Consider the following 22,380-nt stretch of genomic DNA (forward strand, 5'->3'; position numbering starts at 1 on the left):
ATGCTAATGTCATAGAGTTAAGTGAGGATGAAAGAAAATTGCGTTATATATATATATATTATGATCCCAAGTATTTAAAATTCACTTATGATAACAGCCTGTCCATGGGAGATAGCAAATGAGTGATATTTTTTCCACTTTCCAATTTTTTTTAATGAGTATATTACTGCTATAATCAGAAAGGTATTTTTATTTTTAAAACATTTACTAGTAGGCAACCTAAGTACAAGAAGGTGAAGATTTAGAATGCATGGCATGACAAGGACATTTACACTGAAACTGCATATTTTGATCCCTAATATTTCTCCCAAAAAAATTGTAAAGTACAAAACAAAAATATATAAAGAAGGAAATTTAAATTGCCAGAATCTAACCAGAGATACTTAGTTGTTCTTTGAACAGAATTGGGCTCGAGCTATTTAGAAATAACAGTCCTTCATGTCCATTCCAACACGATGAGATCATCGGCATAATTTGTTTAGCAAGTGTGAGCCTCCTATGTGCCAAGCCTGCAATATCAGAGTGTGACTCTCGGGACAGAGGACAGAGAATACTAAAAGAATAGTTATTGGTCTTTGGTTGTCCAGCACACTGTCCCACTTCACAGAGTATCAGCGATTCAGTCATCTGAGCTTCCCTTGGGTAACCGGCCCTCTCCCAGTCTTAGTTCATGTGGTTTAGGTGGGACCAACCCACCCCAGCCCCCTACTCAAAGTACAGACGACCTGGCTTAAGTCTATCAGTGGATTCAACTTTTGAGGTCACAGTGATTCATAACTTTAGACCAGTACATGTCAAGTGCAGGACTTTTGTTAAAAATAGTGACAAGAGAGGTGAACTCAATCACTCTGAGCATTCGTAAGTTAACAGGAAATGTGAAAAATCCCTAGGAAGGAAGCTGTGATGATAGATGGGTTGCAGTATCAGCTTAATAGATGGGTGGCCATGCTCTCTTACTGTCTTGTGCATCCCTCTACCATGGCCCTTCACACAGTACTCTGGTTGTTGATGTTTCTGTCTCCTCCACCAGATGGTCATCTCTCCAAAGGAAGGAGATACATCTCCCATATGCTTGCTCATAGCACACATCTGCGAAATAAATTAACCTGATGGACTTGGTAGCATGCAATTAAGGCATTGGTGTAGTTCTATTTCTGGTGACTCAGAGGTTTTTGGGTTCCTGCATCTCTACTGGTCAATACCACATCCGATGGTCCCCACCTGTCACCTTTGGTTCCTGCTCTGGGCTGAAACAACGTATCTGCTCTGAGTCATCAGCTACCGGTACTGCTGAATTCTCACACAACCACCCAGAGAACGTCATCAAGCAGTAGGTGTGGGGGTGGAGACACTTTCATAGAAAGCCCCCTAGAACGAGGCACTACAAAACCAGAAGGGAACTTGAAGTCGCTGAGCCCATCTGTACCTCCTTCTTCTCCTGGGGGCTGAAAGAGACCACAGAAGAGCAGCAGCAGCTCCAACAGCAGCAGGCAGCCTTCCTGGGAAGATGTGGCCCCTCCTGCTCCTGCTCTCACTGGCCTTTCTACTGCCCTCTGGGACAGAGGCAGGTGAGTCACCATCCCACCCTCACAGGCCCAACCCCATTCCACAGAGGGCACAGACCTCCTGCCCCTTCTGTGCACCTCTGATCCACCTATCCCCAGGAGTGCTCTGAAACCCAGCTCCCATCCCATCTCAGAAGCCCAAGCATGATGCTAGATAAGCTACCAGCAGAAACAGCAGGACAGAAGGCTGTTCTCAAGAAAATCCAGTAGGCACTATCCCTCCCCAGGCTTTACCTTTACCATCTGGAAGGTGGAACTTTCCTAGAAGTTCATGGCAGAGGGCAGGAAACTGCAGAGGACACAGCGCTCTTAGTTTCCAAGTCTGGGATGAGACAGGTGCTCCCTTCAGTGTCTGCATAGGAGAGAAGCCCAAAGCTCGGCAGACCCCAGAGCTCTGCCGAGGGGCTCACTGTCCCCAGAAGACTGCTGTTGTCTTTGCTCAGTTGCAAGTCCCCTCAGTTCCTTTCTCCAACTCCACTTTTCTTCCCATGCCTTCAGTGGCTCCCCTCTTTCAAGAATTAACTCCTATGTTTGGCACCCTCAAACTACTATGCTTTCCAGAATTCCACAGCATTGGCCCTACCAACCTTCCTCCAGAGGTCCATTGGGGGGCCACCCCTTCCTGCAGCCAACAAACACTTTTTGGGCACCAACTCTGTGTCAGGCCCTAGCGTAGGCCCTGCAACGCCCAGATTCCTAAACTTAAGTTCTGGCCACCAGAAAGCGGCACTGTCCTGGACATCACAGGACCATAAGGGCATCTGAAACTCACTTGAAACAAAGCCAAATCAGGAGAGAAATTTTCAAGAGCCTCTAGGACCTCACTGTCCCTGAAGCAAGTTATGCTCACCTCCAACTATATGTAGAGGCAAAATTCAAAGACTGAGCTGTGAATTTTTCCATAGAAGAAAGTTGAGGACCCTCCCCCCTCCTCCCAACTAGAGGCCAGCCCAGGCTCTCAGCACCCCACAGTTCTGAGTCATCAAGCTAATGTCTGGGGGACTCAGTGGATGCACACAAGCAGAACAGACTTTTCCTTCAGGAAAGATCATCGGAGGACATGAGTCCAAGCCCCATTCCCGCCCTTACATGGCCTACATCCAGTTTCTGCAAAACGAGAAAAAGTCCAGATGCGGCGGTGTCCTTGTGCAGAAGAATTTTGTTCTGACAGCTGCTCACTGCAGTGGAAGGTGAGGGGCAGCAGCCAGCCTACACCTCCTGAGACCCCCTCAGGGACCTGTCATTCCCCAGGGGTGCAGCCCAGGGGAGCTCCCCAGGCTCCTGGTAACTCAAGCTCACAAGAGCTCCTCAGAGGAGACATCTGAGAGCATGACTGGGAAAACGAAAAGCTGAGAAAAAGGACAAGTAAGCTTCGGGCTCAGAGGGTCAGAGGTGAGAGTAAGTGACACAGATGGGAAGAGAAGAGAGTGACCACACTGGCCAAATCAAGCAGTGATGGAGGATGAAAGCACGCATTAACATCAAAATACAAATCAAGCAATGTCATGATGTTGCCTGAGTGTAAGAGAGAGCTCCCAGAAGCCATACACTCAGTGTCGTTAAGAAGCAGAGGGCGCAGTGTCACTCAGCCCTCTGGCCCTAGCTGCAGCCCTGCCCTGCCCTGCTGTCACCTGTCCTTCCTAGCTCCTATGTTGTATTTCCTGTGATTCCACCCCCCTACACACACACACACTCTGCTTGCTCTCTGTACAGCTCAATCATTGTCACCCTGGGGGCCCATAACATCAAGAAGCAGGAGAAGACCCAGCAAGTCTTCCGTGTGATGAAAGCCATCCCCCACCCAGACTATAATCCTAAGAACTTCTCCAATGACATCATGTTACTGCAGGTAAGGAGGGAACTTCCTGCTGCTCTTACTGCTGAGTTCTCAGTGTTTCCTCCCACTGTCCCTTCCCATCTGGCCTCCTGACCAGTCCCACTGACTCGGGGGGGAAGGGCAGGCACTGCAGCCTCCTGGCGTCCAGGCCCAGAGGTCGCTGGCTGATCTGGGCTCTCTTGCCTCTTCCCCATCAGCTGGAGGGAAATATCAAGCTGACAAAAGCTGTGAAGCCCCTCCGCCTGCCCAGGGCTGAGGACCAGGTGAGGCCGGGACAAAAGTGCAGTGTAGCCGGTTGGGGGCGGGTTTCCCTGATGAACACATACCCAGACACGCTGCAGGAGGTGGAGCTGACCGTGCAAGAGGATTGGGAGTGTGAATGCTACTTACGAAATTATTACAACGGTGCCATTCAACTGTGCGTGGGGAACCCCACGGAGAAGAAGGCTTCCTTTCAGGTGAGACTGAATGTCGGCCTAGTGCGGCTCTGGGGAGAGGAGTGTTTAGGGAAGGACTGCGATCTTTCTCCCAGGGAAGAGAAGCGGGAAAGCAGCCAGAGCTGGGGAGGAGCAAGGCCTCTGAGAGCCCAACAAGGGCCCGTGGTCAGTCTAAACACGGCACTCCTGCAGGAGAATGGATCTGCAGCACCGTGGCCCATGGTGGGCCAGAGCAGCTAGAAAACTGTGTTCCCTGTGTGTGCAGGAGTTACAACCAGGCGGCTTCTCCGAGCTGGCTCCCACCTTGGTTGTTGGGCGTGTCCTCCACGCTGAGCGTCAGCTCCTCCCCCCTGCTTTCACGTACTTACACAGTAGACTCAGAGCTGCAGTCCCACGGCGCCTTCATAGGGACAGGATCTGGGACCTGGGGGAGAAGAGGGAGCTGTCACCTGGGGTGCAGTGAAGAATGACAATGTCCATGCTGACCTGCCCACTCTCTCATCTCCCACGTGGAGGTCATGCAAGGCAGCCTCCTCTGAGAAGAGGCCTGGGGTGCCAGGGAAGGCAGGACCGGTAGGGGAGTAGCTCAGCTTCCCCCCCTTCTCTGTGCACAGGGCGACTCTGGGGGCCCTCTAGTGTGTGAGAATGTGATCCAGGGCATTGTCTCCTATGGACAAAAGAACGGGACGACTCCGCGGGCCTACACTAAAGTCTCAAGATTCCTGTCCTGGATAAAGAAAACCATGAAGGACCTCTAACTGCAGGAACCAGACTGTCTTTTTTTTTTTTTTTTTTTTTTTTGAGCTAATCCAGAAAGAATCACACTGTTGGTGGGTGGGGTGGGGGGTGTTGTGCAGTTGGTGCCTGAAACCAAATAAATGTCTCTTAGCTGAGTGGGAAGAGCTGATTTTTTATTTATTCATCGACCCTCACTCAGGTACCAGCTCTATGGGTAGAAGGTCAATGGCACAATTTTGCTGTTTTCTGCTTCCCCTCTCGCCGCCACCTCCCCCAAACCCCTCACAAAGCTATTACCCAGTGCCTTCTTATCCACACCGGGGACTCCAGGGCCTGCCCCACTGCCAGGGCTGAGGCTGACCGAGCATCGTCAAGAGAAAACATGAATCTCCCAGGTCCTAGGGCTCGGTGTGAACTTCTTACCTTCTTCCCCTGAGTTATATGGCAGAAAGGCAGAGACTAACACCATGGGTGCTGGACACCAAGCAGACACAGCCTGAGACTGTAGCCCAAGGCCACAGCCACCCACACTGGGGAGTGGAGGGGCCATCCTGAGCAGGACATTTCTTCCCCACAGCCAGGGAAGCCGGCAGCTTAGGGGGCAGTGGGGGGAGTCATAAGAGGCTCCTCATTCTCACCTATGCTGAGTTTCTTTCCTTGCCCTTCTCTGCCCTCCTCTGAGCTCAGGACCAACTTCGCCTCCGGTCTTCCTGGCTGCCCTCATTCTCCATCTCTACTTACCACTGAGGGCTCGCCAAGTCCACCAACTCCTGTTCCTTCCAGACCACACCCATCTAGGACACCCGTGTGCTTCCAGCAGGGCCCCGCCATTGTGATGCCACCCCAGTTTATGCCCTGCCAGAGGGCTATGAGACAGACCAGGCCTGTGCTGGCACCAGGCAGGGCCCCTGGAGGGCTGGCAAGGTGTCTCTCCAGAACCCTTGGCCCCATCTCCCACGTGGGCAGGGCCAGCTCCACCCCTCACATCTAGCCCAGTGTCCCCATCCCATGTGATGAAATTCAAAGAAATTGTAACCAGCAATATAAATAAAATACAAATACTTTACTCCTACAGGTTTCTCACATAGATCTAGGTCCCGCGGACTCACATGAAGGAAGGAGAGGGAGTTAGATGATTCAGGTGAAAGTTGACACTGTCAGTTTCACTTGGGTTCAAATGATAGAATCTGTATTATGTCGACTGTGTATTCCCAATGCCTGGCACCTAGTCGATCTTGGTGGGTAGAGGCATTGTAGAGATATTTTATTTTGTTTTCTTCTTTAATGTTCATTAAAAAGATCTTTAAGCATAGGAACAATTGTTTCCTCAAAGGTGGGGGTTGGGAAAGATACTTCCACAGACAGGGAGATCCGAAAGAATCAGTACATTTAAGGTGCTTGCCTGCTCCAGCCCAATGTGCCCATGAGCAGACGTCAGCTCACCCAGGAAAACGTCTTAAATACTTGTTACAGAAGGCCAGCACAAGAGCCCAAAGGCTTCCTCTTTAGCGAGGTGTCTGAGCAGAAGCCTATCTCTTGTTTAGGGATGTCAGGAAGTCATCTCAGGGCAGGTGTTAACATGTAAGACCTCTCCTGGCCTGGCTGTCAGGAAACCTCGGCTCAGTCCAGGCTCTGTCCTAGCTCTGCGGCACCTTCAGGCAGCTGCCACCCCTCCTGGGACTGTCTCTCTCTCATCCCTCAAAAGAGGAAGCTTACAATACAATTCTCAAACTTGTTTTAAACCACAGAATCATTTCCTCAAAGTAATTGTTGTACCTAAACCTGTGTGTGGTTGGGCGGGCAACTTTTTGAAATGTTGTTTTTGTTTTGCTTTCTATGTTTTTCTTTTTGTCTTTTTTCAATCAAGGAGCCATGTCCTTAGTAAGTCCTAGATACAGGAATTTTTTTTTCAGCTTCAAATCAGTAGCTCCTTGCTTGTAAAAGTGCCCAAGGTCATTCGGAGATTGTGTTGCTGCATGATTTGTTTGCAACAAGATGTGCAAGGTCATGCCTCTGAGGGTTACACATCCCAGAGCACTTACCTCACGTCACAGGAGAGTGTAGTGTTGTGTGTATTTGAGACAGGAGGCCATTAGCCCGGAGCTGGAACTTAGGCTCAGCTCTTAGGTAGTGCCTCGTATTAGTGGCAAGACCAGGAGGGCTGGCTGCTGGGAGGGTCTGGTGAGGTGAGCCCAACATAAGGAGAGTCTTGCTCAGCAAAAATGTCATATTCTCTCTGTGTGGCCTCCAAGCCAAGAACTTTCTAACGCTGAAAAGTCTAGGTCATCTCAGAAACTTTGGATGCAGCAGTAACCACGGTGGCCTAAAGGGCAGAACATCTCCATTTTCCAGACCACAGATCCTCCCTGATTCCAGCTCAACTCTACACAGACCAGAGCTTGCAGCAATGACAGTGAAAGTTTTCTGGCCCATCCAACTGGATAGGTATTTAAAGTCAGACCCTAATTGCCTTCTAGCAGATACATGGTGTGGGTTATCCTGCCGTTTGAATCTGCACCATGACACTCCTACCTACTACTTTTAAATCAAAGGAAAATGAGGTCGCCCTCCCTGCCTGCTCCCTGCCTGCCCACTGCCCACCACTGTACTTCTGCTGCTACGACCCTCTGTGGGCTTCCAGAACTTACAGGGTTTATGCCCACTCAACACTGCATCTGAGCAACACACATTTCACCATGAAAGGAGCACAGCAACAGGTCCCTTTTCTTTTTCTTTTTCTTTTTCTTTTTTTTTTTTTTCGTAAGCCTATTGCTAGACTGCTCTCATTCACAGATTCAGGAAGCTCAGTGAAGCTCGGGTACAACAAAGCCACATATGAGCACGTAACAGTCAAACTGGTGAAAATCAAAGATAAAGAGAAAAAGTTGAAAGTAGTCGGAGGGGGAAATAAGGTGCATGACTTTAGGGGAAGCAACGATAAGAACAACAACGAGCTCGTCAACATTCGTGGAAGTCAGAAGACAGTGAGTGACATTTTTAAACAATTGACAGAAAAAAAATATCAGGCAATCTATTTCTGGAATTCTACGCGCAGTGAAAATATCGTTTGAAAATGAGGTTGAAATAAAGACATTTTTAGAAAAGTGAAGTAAGAGAATTTGCAGCCATCATACCTGCACCACGAGAAAGGAGTTCTTAAGGAAGAAGGGAAATGATCTTCTTTGTAAGCAGAAAGGGACAAAGAGAAATAAAAGTATAAAACATGACTAAATGTAACAGGTGTGAGCGAGGGTAGACGGAAATGCATCGTCACAAGTTTCTCAAATGAAGTGATGTACCGTTAAACCAGAGTAGACCATGGTATGTGAAGGAGGCGTCTTATAATCCTAGAGTAACCGCTGAAGTAACATATAGAGAAATAAAACTGAAGGCCAATAAAGAAGATGAAATGAGATACAACATAAGGAGGCAGGAGAAGGACAAAGGAAAAGAATAAACCACACTATTGGAAATCGAGTAGCAATATGATATTCTTTAACCCGCCCTTATCAGTAACTGCATTACATGTAAACAAATTAAATGCTCCAATTAAAAGGTAAAACTTGTCGGTCTTGATTTAAAAAGTGCAACATATGGTTTTCTGCTGTTTACAAAAAAAAAACACATCTGAAATATAAAGACATGGATAAGACGAAGGTAAAATTATAGGAAAACAAGATATATTCTGCAACACCCATTTAAAAAAACAACAAAAAAACCTTGTTCATGGAGTACATTGCTTAACTTTTGGGTTTTGGGCCACCTGTGAGATAAGCCGAAGTATCTCAATAGAATTTTTATTTCCATTTTTTCCACATTTATTTCTATTTCTTTTAATATGAGTGAAGTTGAGGTTCTTTTCATTATTTTTCAATATATTTTACTGTGATCTGTGCAGGTCTTTGCCCATTAACCTATCAGCTTCTTGAGTTTTTTCTTCCTGATTTTCAGAGGTCTTTCTATATTAGATAGAGTCACTCTTTAATTGTGATGTAAATTGCAATGATTTACTTACACGTTTGCAGTCTGTATTTTGAGTTTGCTTGTGCCGCTTTTTGACAAACTTTTTAAAATTATTTTTTACGTATCATAATTTGTTTATCAATCTTTTCTTTTAATGTTTCTGGATTTAGAGTTATTGCTAAAAAGGCTTTCCCCCTTCAAGTTTATGAAGGAATTTACCTATATTTGTTTCTAGTGTACTCACCGTTTTATATTGCACATTTGACTCTCTCATCAGAAATGAGCAGTTCTCTGGGCCATGGTATGACAACACTGCTGTGGCTTCCTGGCGTCCATTCCTGCTTCACATGGTATCAGTAATTCATTAAAGAGAGTAATGTGGGGGGAAACCAACCCTCTTCCATTCTCAGTACACGTGGTTTGGACAGAGCAGACCCCGACTTCTGCTGAGGCTCTGACCTAGGCTTGCAGGGATCGATGGTTTCAACTCCTCTGACCAACTCTACATGTCCCTAAAGCAGTGTGGCAGATTGTGCTTTGCTATGACTGCCACTGTGTGTCTCCCATCCCACAGGCTCTTCTTACATGACTGAAATGCTCCCTTTTAAAATCTGGATGAGGGCTCTCGATTGCCCCAAGCGATGGAATGTGATAGAATGGATACAATATGCATCAAAGCCTAGGTAAAAAAAAAAAAAAAAAAAGAATGGTTTCCACCTGGGTCGATTTTGAGAGATGTTCACTTTGCAACCATCATGTTGCAAAGAAGACTGACTACTTCTACACAGAGGCTACGCAAGAGGTCCTCACGGAGAAAAACTGACATGCCCAGTGGACAACTGGCACCAGTCACTGGGTCTGTGTGGGCCGGCCTTCAGCTGATCCCAGGGCTTCAAGGCTCCCTTGACATCAAGGGAAGCAAAGGGGAGCTATCCACAATAAACTCTGACCAAAATTTGTGAGTGAAAGAAATTGTTGTTGTTGTTGTTGTCGTTGTTGTTTTAAACACTCAGTTCTTTAATTACTGAAAAGAGCCCTCTTCCGTGTTACTGCCACTCCATTCTGTCCATCTCTCTAGCCATGGCCCTCACCATCGTTATCTGACCACTGATAGTTTTATCTCCTCCACCAGAAGTAAGAAATTTCATCTCCAACAGCCTTGAGTCTCATAAAAAAAAAAAAAATCCTCAATAAACAATCATCCCGATGGTCTAGAGAGAGGCAAGGATAGGAAGAATCTCATGCATCATCATGGGACTTGGGTTTCTGGGGCCGAGGGACCTGCTGCTGGCTGATACAGAATCTCCAACCACCCCACCCTGTCGCCTGTGGTTCCTGCAACCGGTGTGGCTAGCACTGGGTCCAGAGCTACAGGTGCTTATGTGGTTAAGTTCGTATGTGATAAGTTCTTACGCCACTCAGATCCACAGGCTTGATCAGAGAGCTGCATGAGGCATTCGAAGAGAGCCTTACGTTATAAAGGCCACAACACCAGGGAACCCTGGGGTTAGAAGACTGGGAGGAAGCACCAGCAGTTCTGACCTGGGTGGCCTTTCTGAGGAGATGCAGCCACTCCTGCTCCTGTTGGCCTTTCTTCTGTCCCCCAAGGCAGAGGCAGGTGAGTGACTCTCCCCACCAACCCTACCCCACACTGTCACAGCTGTGCTCAAATGCTACACTCAGACACGTCCTGGCCCTGGTCCATCCCCAGGAACTTTCTGAACTCTAGATTCAACTTCCCTCAAAGACCAGCAAATCTGATGGGAAATAAAACCTCAGCAGAATGGCAGGGCAGAAGGCTGCTCTCGGGGAGGGCCAGACGGTCTTCACTCCTTCCCAGATCCTACCCTTGTCACCTGGAAAGTGGGTTCCTTACAAAGGCATTTGGAAGAAGATTGGAAATAGGGAATGAGAAATAATTAATTCCCCAGGAAAGAACAGCTCGGGGAAAGGGGCTGGCTTCCATAAAGTAAGGTCTGCTAACGTTCTAACGCAATGTCTTCATATCTTCCCTCAATCTTCACCCTCTTCTCCAAGCTTTGTCATTCCCACGCTGGACAGGAAAGTAGCTAAAGACCCACTTGATCCCAGATTTGGTGGCATCCTGGTTCCCTTAACACGTATGCTTGGCTTCAGTCTCAAGGTCTCTTGGGTAATTTTTCAGTTGCAATGTTCCAATTATTACAAACCAGCAGCATCTCAGTGAGTCTGGGAAACAAGATAGGAGACAGCTCTCTGGGAAAGTCATGGAAAGGATTTTACAGGATCTACAGGGACTTCAAGCACAAATCCTGTCTGCTCACATGCATGTTTATAGCAGGTTAAGGAATAAGTTCTGTCATTTTTGTCAGAGGGAGAATCTGAGTCTTGTGGGTCGCTTGACCAGCCAGGAATATTGCCCAAGGACCCCTTTTCACTTACTGCTGACTACTGCAGACACCACCATCTTCCACCCTGACTCTACCCCGCCCTGCTCTAGTTTGTCCCAGTCTCCCCCTCTCAAACCTTTGGCTACATGAACACAATAGGCAGGGCAGAATTTTTCTTTCAGGAAAAATCATTGGAGGTCATGAAGCCAAGCCTCATTCTCTTCCCTACATGGCATATCTTCAGATAAAGTTTCCAGGCGGCGAAGTCTGTGGGGGGTTCCTTGTGAGGGAGGACTTTGTGCTGACAGCAGCTCACTGCTGGGGAAGGTGAGGAGCAGTGCCCGGGCCCCCAGCCTTCTGTAGACACCTCTCAGGGGACCATCTTCTCAGGGGCCACAGACCTCGGCCAGCTACTAGCACAGAGGAGCTCTTTGGAAGACAAGCAACTTTGGGGGGAAAAGGGATAGGTCAATTCAAGTGGCCTGTTAAAGAGAGAAAGGACTGATCAAAGGTGGCATGGGAAGGAGGCCGAGGTTGTGTCCAGGGCCTCGGAATGCAAATGCGAGAAATTCACGGTTTTATTTAGAGAAGGTGAGCTCAGTGCATGACTGAGCACCCTAAATCTGCTCCAGGAACTGCCACCTAGTCCGAGCTGCCAAGAAGCAGAGGGCACAGAGATGCTCAGCTCCAGGGTCCCACCCACCATAATTCCCCTGCATTCCAGTCGCACCCTGTACTCAGCTGTCCTTTTTCCTTCACAGCCCCTGGGCTGTATTTCCTGTGACTTCACCTCCCTCTCTGCTCTCTGTGCAGTTCAATCAATGTCATTCTGGGTGCACACAACATCAAGAAGAAGGAGGAGACCCAACAGGTCATCCCAGTGATGAGAGCCATACGCCACCCAGACTATAATCCTGACACCACGGCCAATGACATTATGTTACTGCAGGTAACTGCAGGGTTCCACTGGTTCTTGCACACTTTACCCCAAGGTTTTGAACCCCCTGGGAGCTCATTCCTGTTCCCCTTCCCAGTATGACCCTTTTCCCTGTCCCAGGGCTATATCAACAGCAACCCCAGGGCTGTCCCTAGAGTCTGTAGGCCATTGATAGATTAGAATTCCTATCCTTTGCCTTCAGCTAAAGAAGAAGGCCAACCTGACTGGCGCTGTGGGAATTCTCAGTCTGCCCGGAAGTACACCACAGCTGAAGCCAGGGATGATGTGCACTGTGGCCGGCTGGGGACGCCAAGGCGTGAACAACATCTTGTCAGATACTCTGCGTACGGTAGAGCTTGAAATCCAAAGTGATCAGCAATGCGACTGTCTCTACAAACATTACAACAGAACCACTCAAATATGTGTGGGGAACCCAAAAAAGATTCAGAGTTCTTTTAAGGTGAGATCCCCAGCATTGCCCATGCCAGCCGTGGGCGTGGCCGAGCTTTGAGGAGACCCTGGGCAGTAGAAACTAGTCATATCGCTATATTCTCAGTCTTTCCATCAATTCAGTCTCTGGTCCTGTCTCCCTGTGGGGGGGTGAGAGATTGTCACACATCCATTTATGGGCAAAGGTTTCCCAGAGGAGGGGGAAGGGGACTGTCGGGGCCGGGCTGGAGCCCCAGGACCTAGGGAGGTGACCAAGTCTGCCCTGGCCCTGATCTCCCATGCAGCCCCCTAACAGAGACCAGCCACCCCTGGGACAGTGAGGCAAGCAAGACCAGGAGAAGGTCCAGCTCAGTTCATCCTCTCTCTGCCCACAGGGAGACTCTGGGGGCCCCCTCGTGTGTAACAACGTGGCTCAGGGCATTGTCTCCTATGGAAAGATCAGTGGGAGACCTCCAAGAGTCTACGTCAGGATCTCAAGCTTTTTGAAATGGATACAAATAACAATGAGACACTTCAAACTGCAGAGACCAAACTGAGGCATCCCGGGAGCGATCCTTCATCTTCTCCGAGGGCACAAGCTAATCCTGCATTGGGCAAAGTGGATGGAGGGGCGTCTGCCAGACATTTAATAAACTTTCATCTCTAGAGCAGAAATCGCTGATTCCTCTTTTATTCACCAAAACATTTCTTAGATACCTAGTGTGTGTCCGGCAACCGTCTGTTCATGTTTCTGATCTGTTATAGGCTTTCCCCTTCAGTAGACCCCACTTTCCACCTCGAGAATAAAAACCACGCTGCACTGATAGCCAGCTCCTTCCAGATACACCTCCCCAGTGCCAGCTCCCCCTGCCACGCTGAATGTAAACTCTGTCAGGAAAGAGAAGACTACTCACCAGGAAAAAGTGACCCTTCTCTAGAAGACCTCCTCATCCCATCCATGCTGCTCTTCTACACACACACCCCTACCCCCACTCCCCACAGCCTCAGTGCCAATATGAACATAAAGGAATCCATGAATTGGAAGAAGGGTTAGCTAAAAAGGTCTGGCGTGAGGGAACATTTCTCCACCCTAAAGGAAATGAGTGGGAAGATTTTGGAAAGGTGTAACTCACCTTATGCAGTGCTCCCTTTCCCAAACCAGAGCAGCTTGGAAGCCTACGAAGTTTCAGAAGGACCCGTCAGTACTCCCTGGCCCAGCTCGAGTGCCTGTCACAGCCATGTTTTAACCCCCGACCCCAGTGCATCCTCTGGTGCCCTGGCAGGCCATTCTCCTGCAGCCAGAAATGATCTTGACAGTGCTCTTCCATGTTGGTCTGTGACAGCCTCTCCCCACCTCCCATTGTTCGTGTGTGTGTGTGTGTGTGTGTGTGTGTGTGTGTCTTCAAAGGAAACTCATTGTAATGAAAAGTATTTGTTTCAAGGGTATCCTTCCATAGCTGAAAGCCTATTGAGGAATTTTTTTTCTTCTATTTTCAACAAGCTCTGAATCTTGATATGAAGTTGGATTCAGAAAAGTAACCTCATAGTACAACATCCACCTTAGAGGAGGCTAAGCTGGAAAAAAGTGGTTTGCAGAATGTTCACCATTGATAACTGCGCTTCAACTATGGGAAAATGTATTTGGAGTATAAAAGTTTTACATATTCCACATAGAAAGGTAGTTAAATACAGAACGTGTAAATAAGAAAGTGAAAATTACCGAGAATTCCGCCACCCAGAGACCATCGCTGATGCTTAAGCACGTTTATTTCCACTTCTTCTCTGTGTGTCCATAAGATGCCGTTCTTTGCACGGAACTGGGGTTGGGCTGTGTAGAACTCGCAGTGCCTTCCTTTCCAATCCTCTTTCTTCTGCTGTCACACTGGTGAGTGTCGAGACAATCGGTTTGTGATTGTTGATGACTGCTCAACACAAGGGCACTAGAGACAGGGTTCTCTGGACTCTGGACAGAGAAACCTTAGTAGATGGTACTATTAGATGAACAGCATCCATTTCCCCATCACCTAGCAACAGTAACCAGCATTTCTTGAGAGGAAATTGCCCACAGAGAGGCACTATGATTTCGGCAGGTCAGTGCCCACCTCAGCTCAAGAGGTGCTAAATGACCTAAGCATAAACTAGCCAGGCCCCTCAATTCTGATGGACCCAAAGATGATATGTTTTGAACCAATGAATATCAAGTCCAGGATTTTTGTTCAAAACTGTGAAATAAGAGAAGCTCTCTTTGTCACAGAGTATTTCTATTTCAAGAGTGGGTTCTGAATAGTCCAAAAAGATGAGGCTGCAATGGTGATAAGATAGCAAATGGAGTTACCATTTGGGGTATTTGGGTGTGTCCGGGGCTACCTGGTCTAGCCTCTATCTCACACCACCAGAAGACCCTTCTCCAGAGCCCTTAGCATCTCATAACCTAACCTCGGATTCTCAGTCTACTCCAGACGACCGTCTGCTGTTCAAGGGCAGAAGTCATGTCATTCATATCCCTGAACCTAGCTGGCAAAAACATTATTCCTGATTTCATCAGAAAGGAGAAAAGAGCCTGGTTCGCGAAAGGGAAACATTTCCGATGTAGTCGCTTAGCGACTTTGGGGTTCCCGCCCCTCTGCCAGCAGCAGTCACTGTCTTCACTTTCTTGTTCCTTCTTCTTATGGCTTAGCGGTGGGAGTGCAAATGTGGTGACACTGTCATTCTCACCTAACCAAGCCAGAGAACTTTGACAAACCACCTCGTATGATGGTACCCAACAAAACTAGAGGAGCATGGGTTGAGGTGAGTGATGTCACTGAGTCACACTTCCTTTGTTCCCTTCCGGGGCTCTGTGTCTGGAAGGGAGAAACACCAGCAGCTCTGACTTGGACAGACCTCAGGGAAGATGCAGCTTCTCCTGCTCCTGTGGGCCTTTCTTCTTCCCTGTGGGGCGGGGACAGGTGAGTGACTATCCCCATTCCAGAGGCCAGAGCCATCTCATTAAACCCTCTGAGCTCCTGACCCTTATGGCACAGCACAGGCAGGGAGTTTCTTCCATTTGAGCCCAGGAACTTCTGAAGTCCAGCTCCCATTCCAACCCCGGACTAAGTCCAATGCTGGACAGGCACTCAACAAGGACGGCTGGGAGGAAGAGTGTCCACTAAAAGGTTTGGCAGCTGTTAGCCTCTCTCTGATCACCTGGAAAGGGGGTTGTTCATAGAAAGGCATTTGGCAGAGGGTGTGAAGCTACAGAAGATGAATAGTTAAAATCCTTCACTCCAACCCAGGAAAGGGCGCCTTAGATGAACCAGCTGCAATAATGCGAGTTGTCCCTGGACCCAGGTGAAGAACCAGTTAAATTTCTCAGTGCTCTCTACCCGCCTCACTCCCAGCAGGAGAGGAGCCCAGGATGGGATTGATCTCAGAAATGGCTGGATGACTACATACAAGGCTCCCAGGTGCCTTGGCCCTTCCCCAGGCCTGGGCGGCCAGTTTTCATCCCCACCTCCTTCTGCCTTCCCAGGCCCTCGGCAGTGCCCTCTCCCCATCCCTGTGGCCTTAAATCCCACCAGCACTGTCCGCACCAAACCTCAGCCAAACACTAATTGGAGGCCGTGCATTCATGCAGTCCAAAAAGTGTCTACTGAGAACCTAGGCTGTGTTAGGTGCTAGGACATGAAGATTTTAGAAAATCCAACTCCATCAGCTCATGGGTAGATCATTAGAAAATAGCACCAATCGGGATGTTAGGAAAGGCTCAGGGGGTGTCAGGGAGACTTACCGAGTATTGTCCACATCCCTTGGGGTTTCACCATCTTCAAGATAGGTCTTACTTCTTCCACACATGTATCTGAGTAGGATGTGGAGAATAAGTACTGTCCTCCATTGTCAGAGGGGGATTGTGACACTTGAGGTTCAGAAAAGATTATTCTGCTGCAGGAGAAACTGAGAGACCCTCCTCCCATCGTCTTCGGCACACACCTCAATCATCAACTTCCTGAGCCTTCCCCCCTAACTACAGCCACTCCCAGTCACCCACTTTCCAACCTTTTCCTTCAGAGGAGATCATCGGGGGACATGAGGCCAAGCCCCACTCCCGCCCTTACATGGCCTACATCCAGTTTCTGCAAAACGGGAAAATGTCCAGATGCGGCGGTGTCCTTGTGCAGAAGAATTTTGTTCTGACAGCTGCTCACTGCAGTGGAAGGTGAGGGGCAGCAGCCAGCCTACACCTCCTGAGACCCCCTCAGGGACCTGTCACTCCCCAGGGGTGCAGCCCAGGGGAGCTCCCCAGGCTCCTGGTAACTTAATCCCACAAGAGCTCATCAAAGGACCCACTGGGGTGATGAAAGCCTGAGAAATAGGACAGGTTAGCTTGGGGCCCAAAAGGTCAGAAGTGAGAGCAAGTGACACAGTTAAGATGAGAAGAGAGTGACCGCACTGGCCAAATCAAGCAGCAGTGGAGGACAGAAGCTGGCACTAGCATCAAAATACAAACTCAAGCAATTTCATGATATTGCCTGAGGGTAAGAGAGCTCCCAGAAGCCATCTACACAGTATCGTTGAGAAGTAGAGAGCACAGTGTCACTTAGCTCCCTGGTCCTCCTGTGGCCTCGATTTCCCCTAGCTGCAGCCCTGCCCTGCCCCGCTGCCATCTGCCCTTCACAGCTCCTGCGTTGTATTTCCTGTGATTCCACCCCCCTACACACACACACACCCTGTTCTCTGTACAGCTCAATCAGAGTCACCCTGGGGGCCCATAACATCAAGAAGCAGGAGAAGACCCAGCAAGTCTTCCGTGTGATGAAAGCCATCCCCCACCCAGACTATAATCCTAAGAACTTCTCCAATGACATCATGTTACTGCAGGTAAGGAGAGAATCTCCTGCTATTCTTACTACTGAGTTCTCAGTGTTTCCTCCCACTGTGACCTGTCCCTTTCCTCTTTCCCAACCCGGCCTCCTGACCAGTCCCACTGACTCGGTGGGGAGGGCAGGCACTGCAGCCTCCTGGTGTCCAGGCCCAGAGGTCGCTGGCTGATCTGGGCTCTCTTGCCTCTTCCTCATCAGCTGAAGAGAAATATCAAGCTGACGAAAGCTGTGAAGCCCCTCAGCCTGCCTAGGGCTGAGGACCAGGTGAGGCCGGGACAGAGATGCAGTGTGGCCGGCTGGGGGCGAGTCGCCATGGGCACCTTAGCAACCACTCTACAGGAGGTGGAGCTCACCACTCAGAAGGATCGAGAATGCAAATCCTGCTTCCCCCACTACTACAGCAAGGACAGCCAGATCTGTGTAGGAGACCCAAAGAAGAAGAAGACCGGCTTCAAGGTCAGGTTTCTAGCATTTACCTAGACAGGTCCTGGGAAAGAGGAAACTGGGGAGTGCTGGGTTGTGGGAGTGATTATATCATAATACCTCAACCTGAGAGTTCAGATAGTCTGGGCCCACAAATCCAGACTTTAGTGTTTTCCCCTCAGTGGATCGAGGTATAGGGGCGGGGGCGGGGGGGGCGGGAAGGGTGAGGAAGGATCAATCATCCCACAGCAGCGTCATCATCGGAGTGAAAGGCTGGGTATGGGCCAAGCTGGAAAGAACAGTCACACACGGGCTGGAGCCCTGCACCCAAGGGAGAAGACAAGGCCTGTCTTGGCCCTCATCTCCCACCCTGTTCCCTAACAGAGATGACCAACCCCTGAGGCAGGCAGGACCACAAGAAAGCCCAGCTCAGTCTTTCCTCTTTCTGCCCACAGGGGGACTCTGGGGGACCCCTCGTGTGTAACAACACAGTCCAGGGTATTTTCTCCTATGCAAGAATGGACAAGGAACCTCCAGGAGTCTTCATGAATGTCTCATACTTCCTCGCCTGGATAAAGAGAACAATGAAGTGCCCCTAACATCAGGAGTGAGCCTGATCTTCTACTTGGTCTGACCATCTTCCCTGGGGCAAAGGCAAGAATTCCATGGGGGCGGGCAGTGAGGAGCACAGGGCCATAATAAACAAATCTCCAGAGCAAATACCACTGAAGTCTTGTTCCTTGAACCACTTTCAATAGGCAGCACCGCTGCTGCAGGCGGCCTCTGCTGGCAGTCCCGGGTTTTACTTCCTTCTTTCCCTCACAGCCCTCTGTCCTTCCTAAGCCTCATGCAGTTTAGTTCTTGATTCATTTTGCAAACACAACTCTTTGGTGCTTAGCCCTGAGTAAGGACTGAGTCTAAACTCCATTATTAAAGGATAATCCTCTCTCCCCAGAAATGGTCCTCAATGGGCCTGAGAAAGTCCTTTCCTTCTCTAAGCCAAACACCATCGCCAAACCCCCAGCAATGTGGCAGAGACAGAAGCAGGCCAATCGAATGGGAATAACTCCAGGGACCCAGAGGCCAGGGGACCATGCCGTGGGCACTCAGTTTTCTGTTTCTAGGGCCTCTCTCTCCAGCAGGGGGCAGGCTTCTCCCACAGTAACAACTCTGCAGCTTTGGAGGCCGAAATGCTCCTATAGTGGTCCTCACCTCACTTATGTCCCATTTCCCTGCCCTGGGCTCCGCACTGAGTCAGTCAATCTTCTTCCTCCCTGGCTGATCTTCTCTCACCAACCCCTGTTTTCCATTCAAGTTGCCTGGCCACCAGCTCCTTCCCTCCCAGCCCACACTGAGTTAGCTTCTCTCTCATCTCCCAAACAGACACCTCAGTGTCCCACGTTGATTCTCCTCTATTGCTTCCTCACCAGACCTGAACTGCCAGCCCACTTGATACATATCAGAGGGGCCAGAACCGACCTCCCACCTGGGCAGGGTCGGCTCAGGCCCTCCTTCCAGCCTATCATTCCCCAGGGGTTCAGCCACCCCTGCCTGTGGAGTCACTCAGCAGCCTCATCCCTTTTCAGCCTGGCTTGGCCTCAGGCCTGACTCCCCCTGCTGGCAACCTGGGTTATGGCAGCTTTGTGCACCATAGGCTCCATGCTGAAAGGCTGGAAAGTATCACTGTTATCCATCGGTACATCAAATGTTGATCTCTCTCTCTCTTTCTCTGTGCCAAGCACATAACATGCTCTGTCCCTGCCATTGGGAAACTTACAGTGGTGAGAAATTTTCTCTCAGTTTTCCTGGTTCCTCTCTTCAACCGGGCAGATCAGTTTCGCACAGATAGATCTATAGTTGGAATCCGCGAGAAAACTTGTCATGAACATAATTAAATTCTCATTATTTTATGAGTAGTGCACAATTGCAGTTTCACATGCATGATCTTGTTTGATTTCACAACAGCAGTGTGAAATTGAAGGAGACTTGGAGACCAGCAGGTCTTGAGGTTTGCAATCTATACTCAGCGAAGTTCATGCCCGGAGGTGAGAGAAGAGGGAGGAGGCAACCAGGGCAGCCTTATCTTTACTTACATTACACGTAGAAGGAATAAGCCTCGGTCCACAACCCACCAAGTGCCACATTCCAACTGCAAGACAGGTCATTGTCACCCAGATTCCATTATTTTAGAGTCCCTTACCCTTCAAACAGCACCAGCAGTGAGTTGGATGTGACATATACAACCAACAACTCACAAGAACTGAACAAGGACTCAGGTAGAACCTGCATTGAAAGGGAAGCAATTTCACATACACACACACACACACACACACACACAAATAAATAAATAAACAAATAATAATAATAATAGTAACAAATAAATCACATGGATGCGAGAAGCAAAATCCAGCACATTTAAACATAAGGTGAAGAGCTAATAAAAGTTTCACTCAAGACTGTCCCTACATCCGCCTGCCAAGTCTTTCCTGGGGTTCCCAGCCCTGCCAGAGCACAGGTGACAGAAGAGCTGAATGCGTGTGCGGAGAGGAGCAGGCGAACGGTAGAACGCGAACGAGCCAAAGGACAACTTCAGGTTACAGCAGTAAAACTACACGATGCTCTTAGGAGAAGCCATCACACAGAAGAAATGGAGACCCCGGAGTTGTGTCAGCCACGAGGAGCTCATGGAACATCAGGATGGAAGCCAGAGCCAACAGCAGAATGGCCAAGGACATCTGCCACCAGGGACAAAGGTGTAGCCTCGAAGGACAGCACCCGAGGGACCAGTCTTCCCCCTTGCACCTGACAGGAGCACTTGACACAACATGGCTTGTGTTAGGAAGAAAAACCATGACTTATAGTGACCGCAGCATCACGAAGATCGGGCTGCTCTTGACGGTATTTGTTTCCTTAAAATTATTTCTAAGTACATTCACAATGATTTCTCTCTCTTGATTAGTGATTCTTATTTCTAGGACCTTTATCCTATGTCAGACTGAAAGTGTGTGTGTGCATGTGTACATGTGTGTGTGTATACGTGCGTGCTTACGTGTGTGCCCGCAGGGGTTTATTCATAAAGATGTTCATCAGACTGAAGCCATATCAATGTTAAAAATAGGGAAACAGTCAAGTATGACACATCACATTATGTATTACACAAGCCATTCACACCTACATATCCACTGCTCTACAAATCTAGGGTAAGGAAACGAAAGAAAGAAAACTAAGCTAAAAACATTAATACACAATTTTCAGGAAACTCTAATAAACATTTGGAAAAGGTAAAAGCACACTAACTAATCAATGCAAATTAAAAGTCATAATTTTTTTTCTTATCTGAATAGAAAGGATTTACAAAAATAGTAACACTCAGAGATTCAGTACGGACATTGAGAAAATGGCATTTCATACCTTGTACAGAAAGGTCCTTTAAAAATAGTGGGAAAAAGTAGTTTTTTACCTAGCCATCAACCACACCGAGAAATTTGAACAGGTTATTTCTTAAATATTTGTGACACAACTGATCTTAGAAACAATCACTATGTCTAGCACAAATTTGGGGTTAGCTTTTAAAATGCTACGTACCATTGAAAACTAAGGAACCATTAAAATTAGGACATGAGATACATTTTGCCACGTGAAAGAATGTTCACCAGATATGCCGAAGTCAAAAGCAGGTTAGAGAGCAGAATACAGTCACGCATCGTTTAACTACGGGGATATGTTCTGACAAATGGATCATTAGGTGAATTTGTCATTTTGAGAACACCATAGAGAGTGTATTTATACAAACCTAAATAGTATAGCCCACACCTAACAAAACAACACAAGATTAAATCAAGCCCAAAAGAAAATGTGGTAAACATGTATAAGGCTGCTGTAGGCCTGACATGCATGCAGTTTTATAGAAAAAAAAATTTGTTCAATGGGTAGGAGGAGCACACTCTCAAATAATGATAAAAAAAAGCATACTATAGTAAATACATAAACAAATAACATAGCCGTTTATAATTATTATCAAGCATTCTGTACTATGCGTAACTGCATGTGGTATACTTTTATATGACAGGCAGTAGGTTTGTTTGCACAAGCATCACCACAAACACCCAAGTAATGAATTCCTCTATGACATCATGAGGCAATAAGAACTTTTCAGCTCCACTATAATTTTATATGGGACCACCTTTGTATATGCAGACTGTCTTTGGTCGAAACATGGTTATGGCATGCATGAATGTGTACACCAATCATATTTTCTCTTATATATATTTCCCCTTAAGGCTATTTTTTCTTCCAACATCTCTTGTTTCCTAATTTTTCTACAAATGTCATATATTGTTTGGATAATAAAACCCTGTTTATTAAATATGATGAGACTCTAAAATGATACTTACTATTAGATTTTAAAAATTAAGGAAATGTTTACACAGAGTAATTTAAACTATAGGATTCACAACTAAATATCTTATAATCATGCCTACATAAAAATACACCTAGAAAAATGTAACATGGAACTGTCTGTTAACAGTAGTTATTTGGACTGTGGGATTTAGACTGACATTATCTTCTATGCTTTAATTTTTTCAATATTTTTTATAATTATTAAAATAATTTAATTTCTTAAAATGTGCCATGTCAGAAAAAGTTAGGCTTGATAGATGTGTTAGTTAGGATAACTCTAACAATTCTAACACATAAAATTTAGCAGTCTTTTTCTTACTCACACACAGTTCAAAAAAGAGTTTTCATGGCAAGTAAGTGCCCCTTTTTGCTCTCAAGTGTCCCGTTTGGGCAATAAATTACATGCTCATATTAAGAGACCA

The 22,380-nt window shown here is 47.6% G+C and overlaps 3 protein-coding genes across 4 annotated transcripts; all 3 read left to right on the top strand.

The window, feature by feature from the left end:
• Positions 1-1,334: 1,334 nt before the first annotated feature.
• LOC107513518 (granzyme B) lies at positions 1,335-4,651 on the top strand. The gene is made up of 5 exons (XM_016150291.2): positions 1,335-1,568; positions 2,608-2,755; positions 3,279-3,414; positions 3,600-3,860; positions 4,454-4,651. The coding sequence occupies exons 1-5, from the start codon at positions 1,508-1,510 to the stop codon at positions 4,595-4,597; spliced, it is 750 nt and encodes a 249-aa protein (XP_016005777.1). The 5' UTR covers positions 1,335-1,507; the 3' UTR covers positions 4,598-4,651.
• A 5,068-nt stretch (positions 4,652-9,719) lies between these two features.
• On the top strand, positions 9,720-12,972 carry LOC107513516 (duodenase-1). Its single transcript, XM_016150290.2, has 5 exons — positions 9,720-10,158; positions 11,092-11,236; positions 11,723-11,858; positions 12,049-12,306; positions 12,671-12,972. Exons 1-5 carry the CDS (start codon positions 10,104-10,106, stop codon positions 12,830-12,832), a joined length of 756 nt encoding a protein of 251 aa, XP_016005776.2. The 5' UTR covers positions 9,720-10,103; the 3' UTR covers positions 12,833-12,972.
• Positions 12,973-15,109: 2,137 nt separating this feature from the next.
• On the top strand, positions 15,110-18,282 carry LOC107513519 (granzyme H). Of its 2 annotated transcripts, XM_016150293.2 has the most exons (6): positions 15,110-15,223; positions 16,323-16,470; positions 16,997-17,132; positions 17,333-17,398; positions 17,474-17,590; positions 18,013-18,282. In XM_016150293.2, exons 1-6 carry the CDS (start codon positions 15,169-15,171, stop codon positions 18,154-18,156), a joined length of 666 nt encoding a protein of 221 aa, XP_016005779.2. In that variant the 5' UTR covers positions 15,110-15,168; the 3' UTR covers positions 18,157-18,282. The 2 variants fall into 2 exon arrangements, with proteins under 2 accessions (XP_016005779.2, XP_016005778.2); XM_016150292.2 differs by having other exon boundaries at positions 17,333-17,590.
• Positions 18,283-22,380: the final 4,098 nt, after the last annotated feature.

The sequence above is a fragment of the Rousettus aegyptiacus genome, unplaced genomic scaffold (assembly GCF_014176215.1).
Source record: "Rousettus aegyptiacus isolate mRouAeg1 unplaced genomic scaffold, mRouAeg1.p scaffold_m13_p_3, whole genome shotgun sequence".
Lineage (NCBI taxonomy): Eukaryota > Metazoa > Chordata > Mammalia > Chiroptera > Pteropodidae > Rousettus > Rousettus aegyptiacus.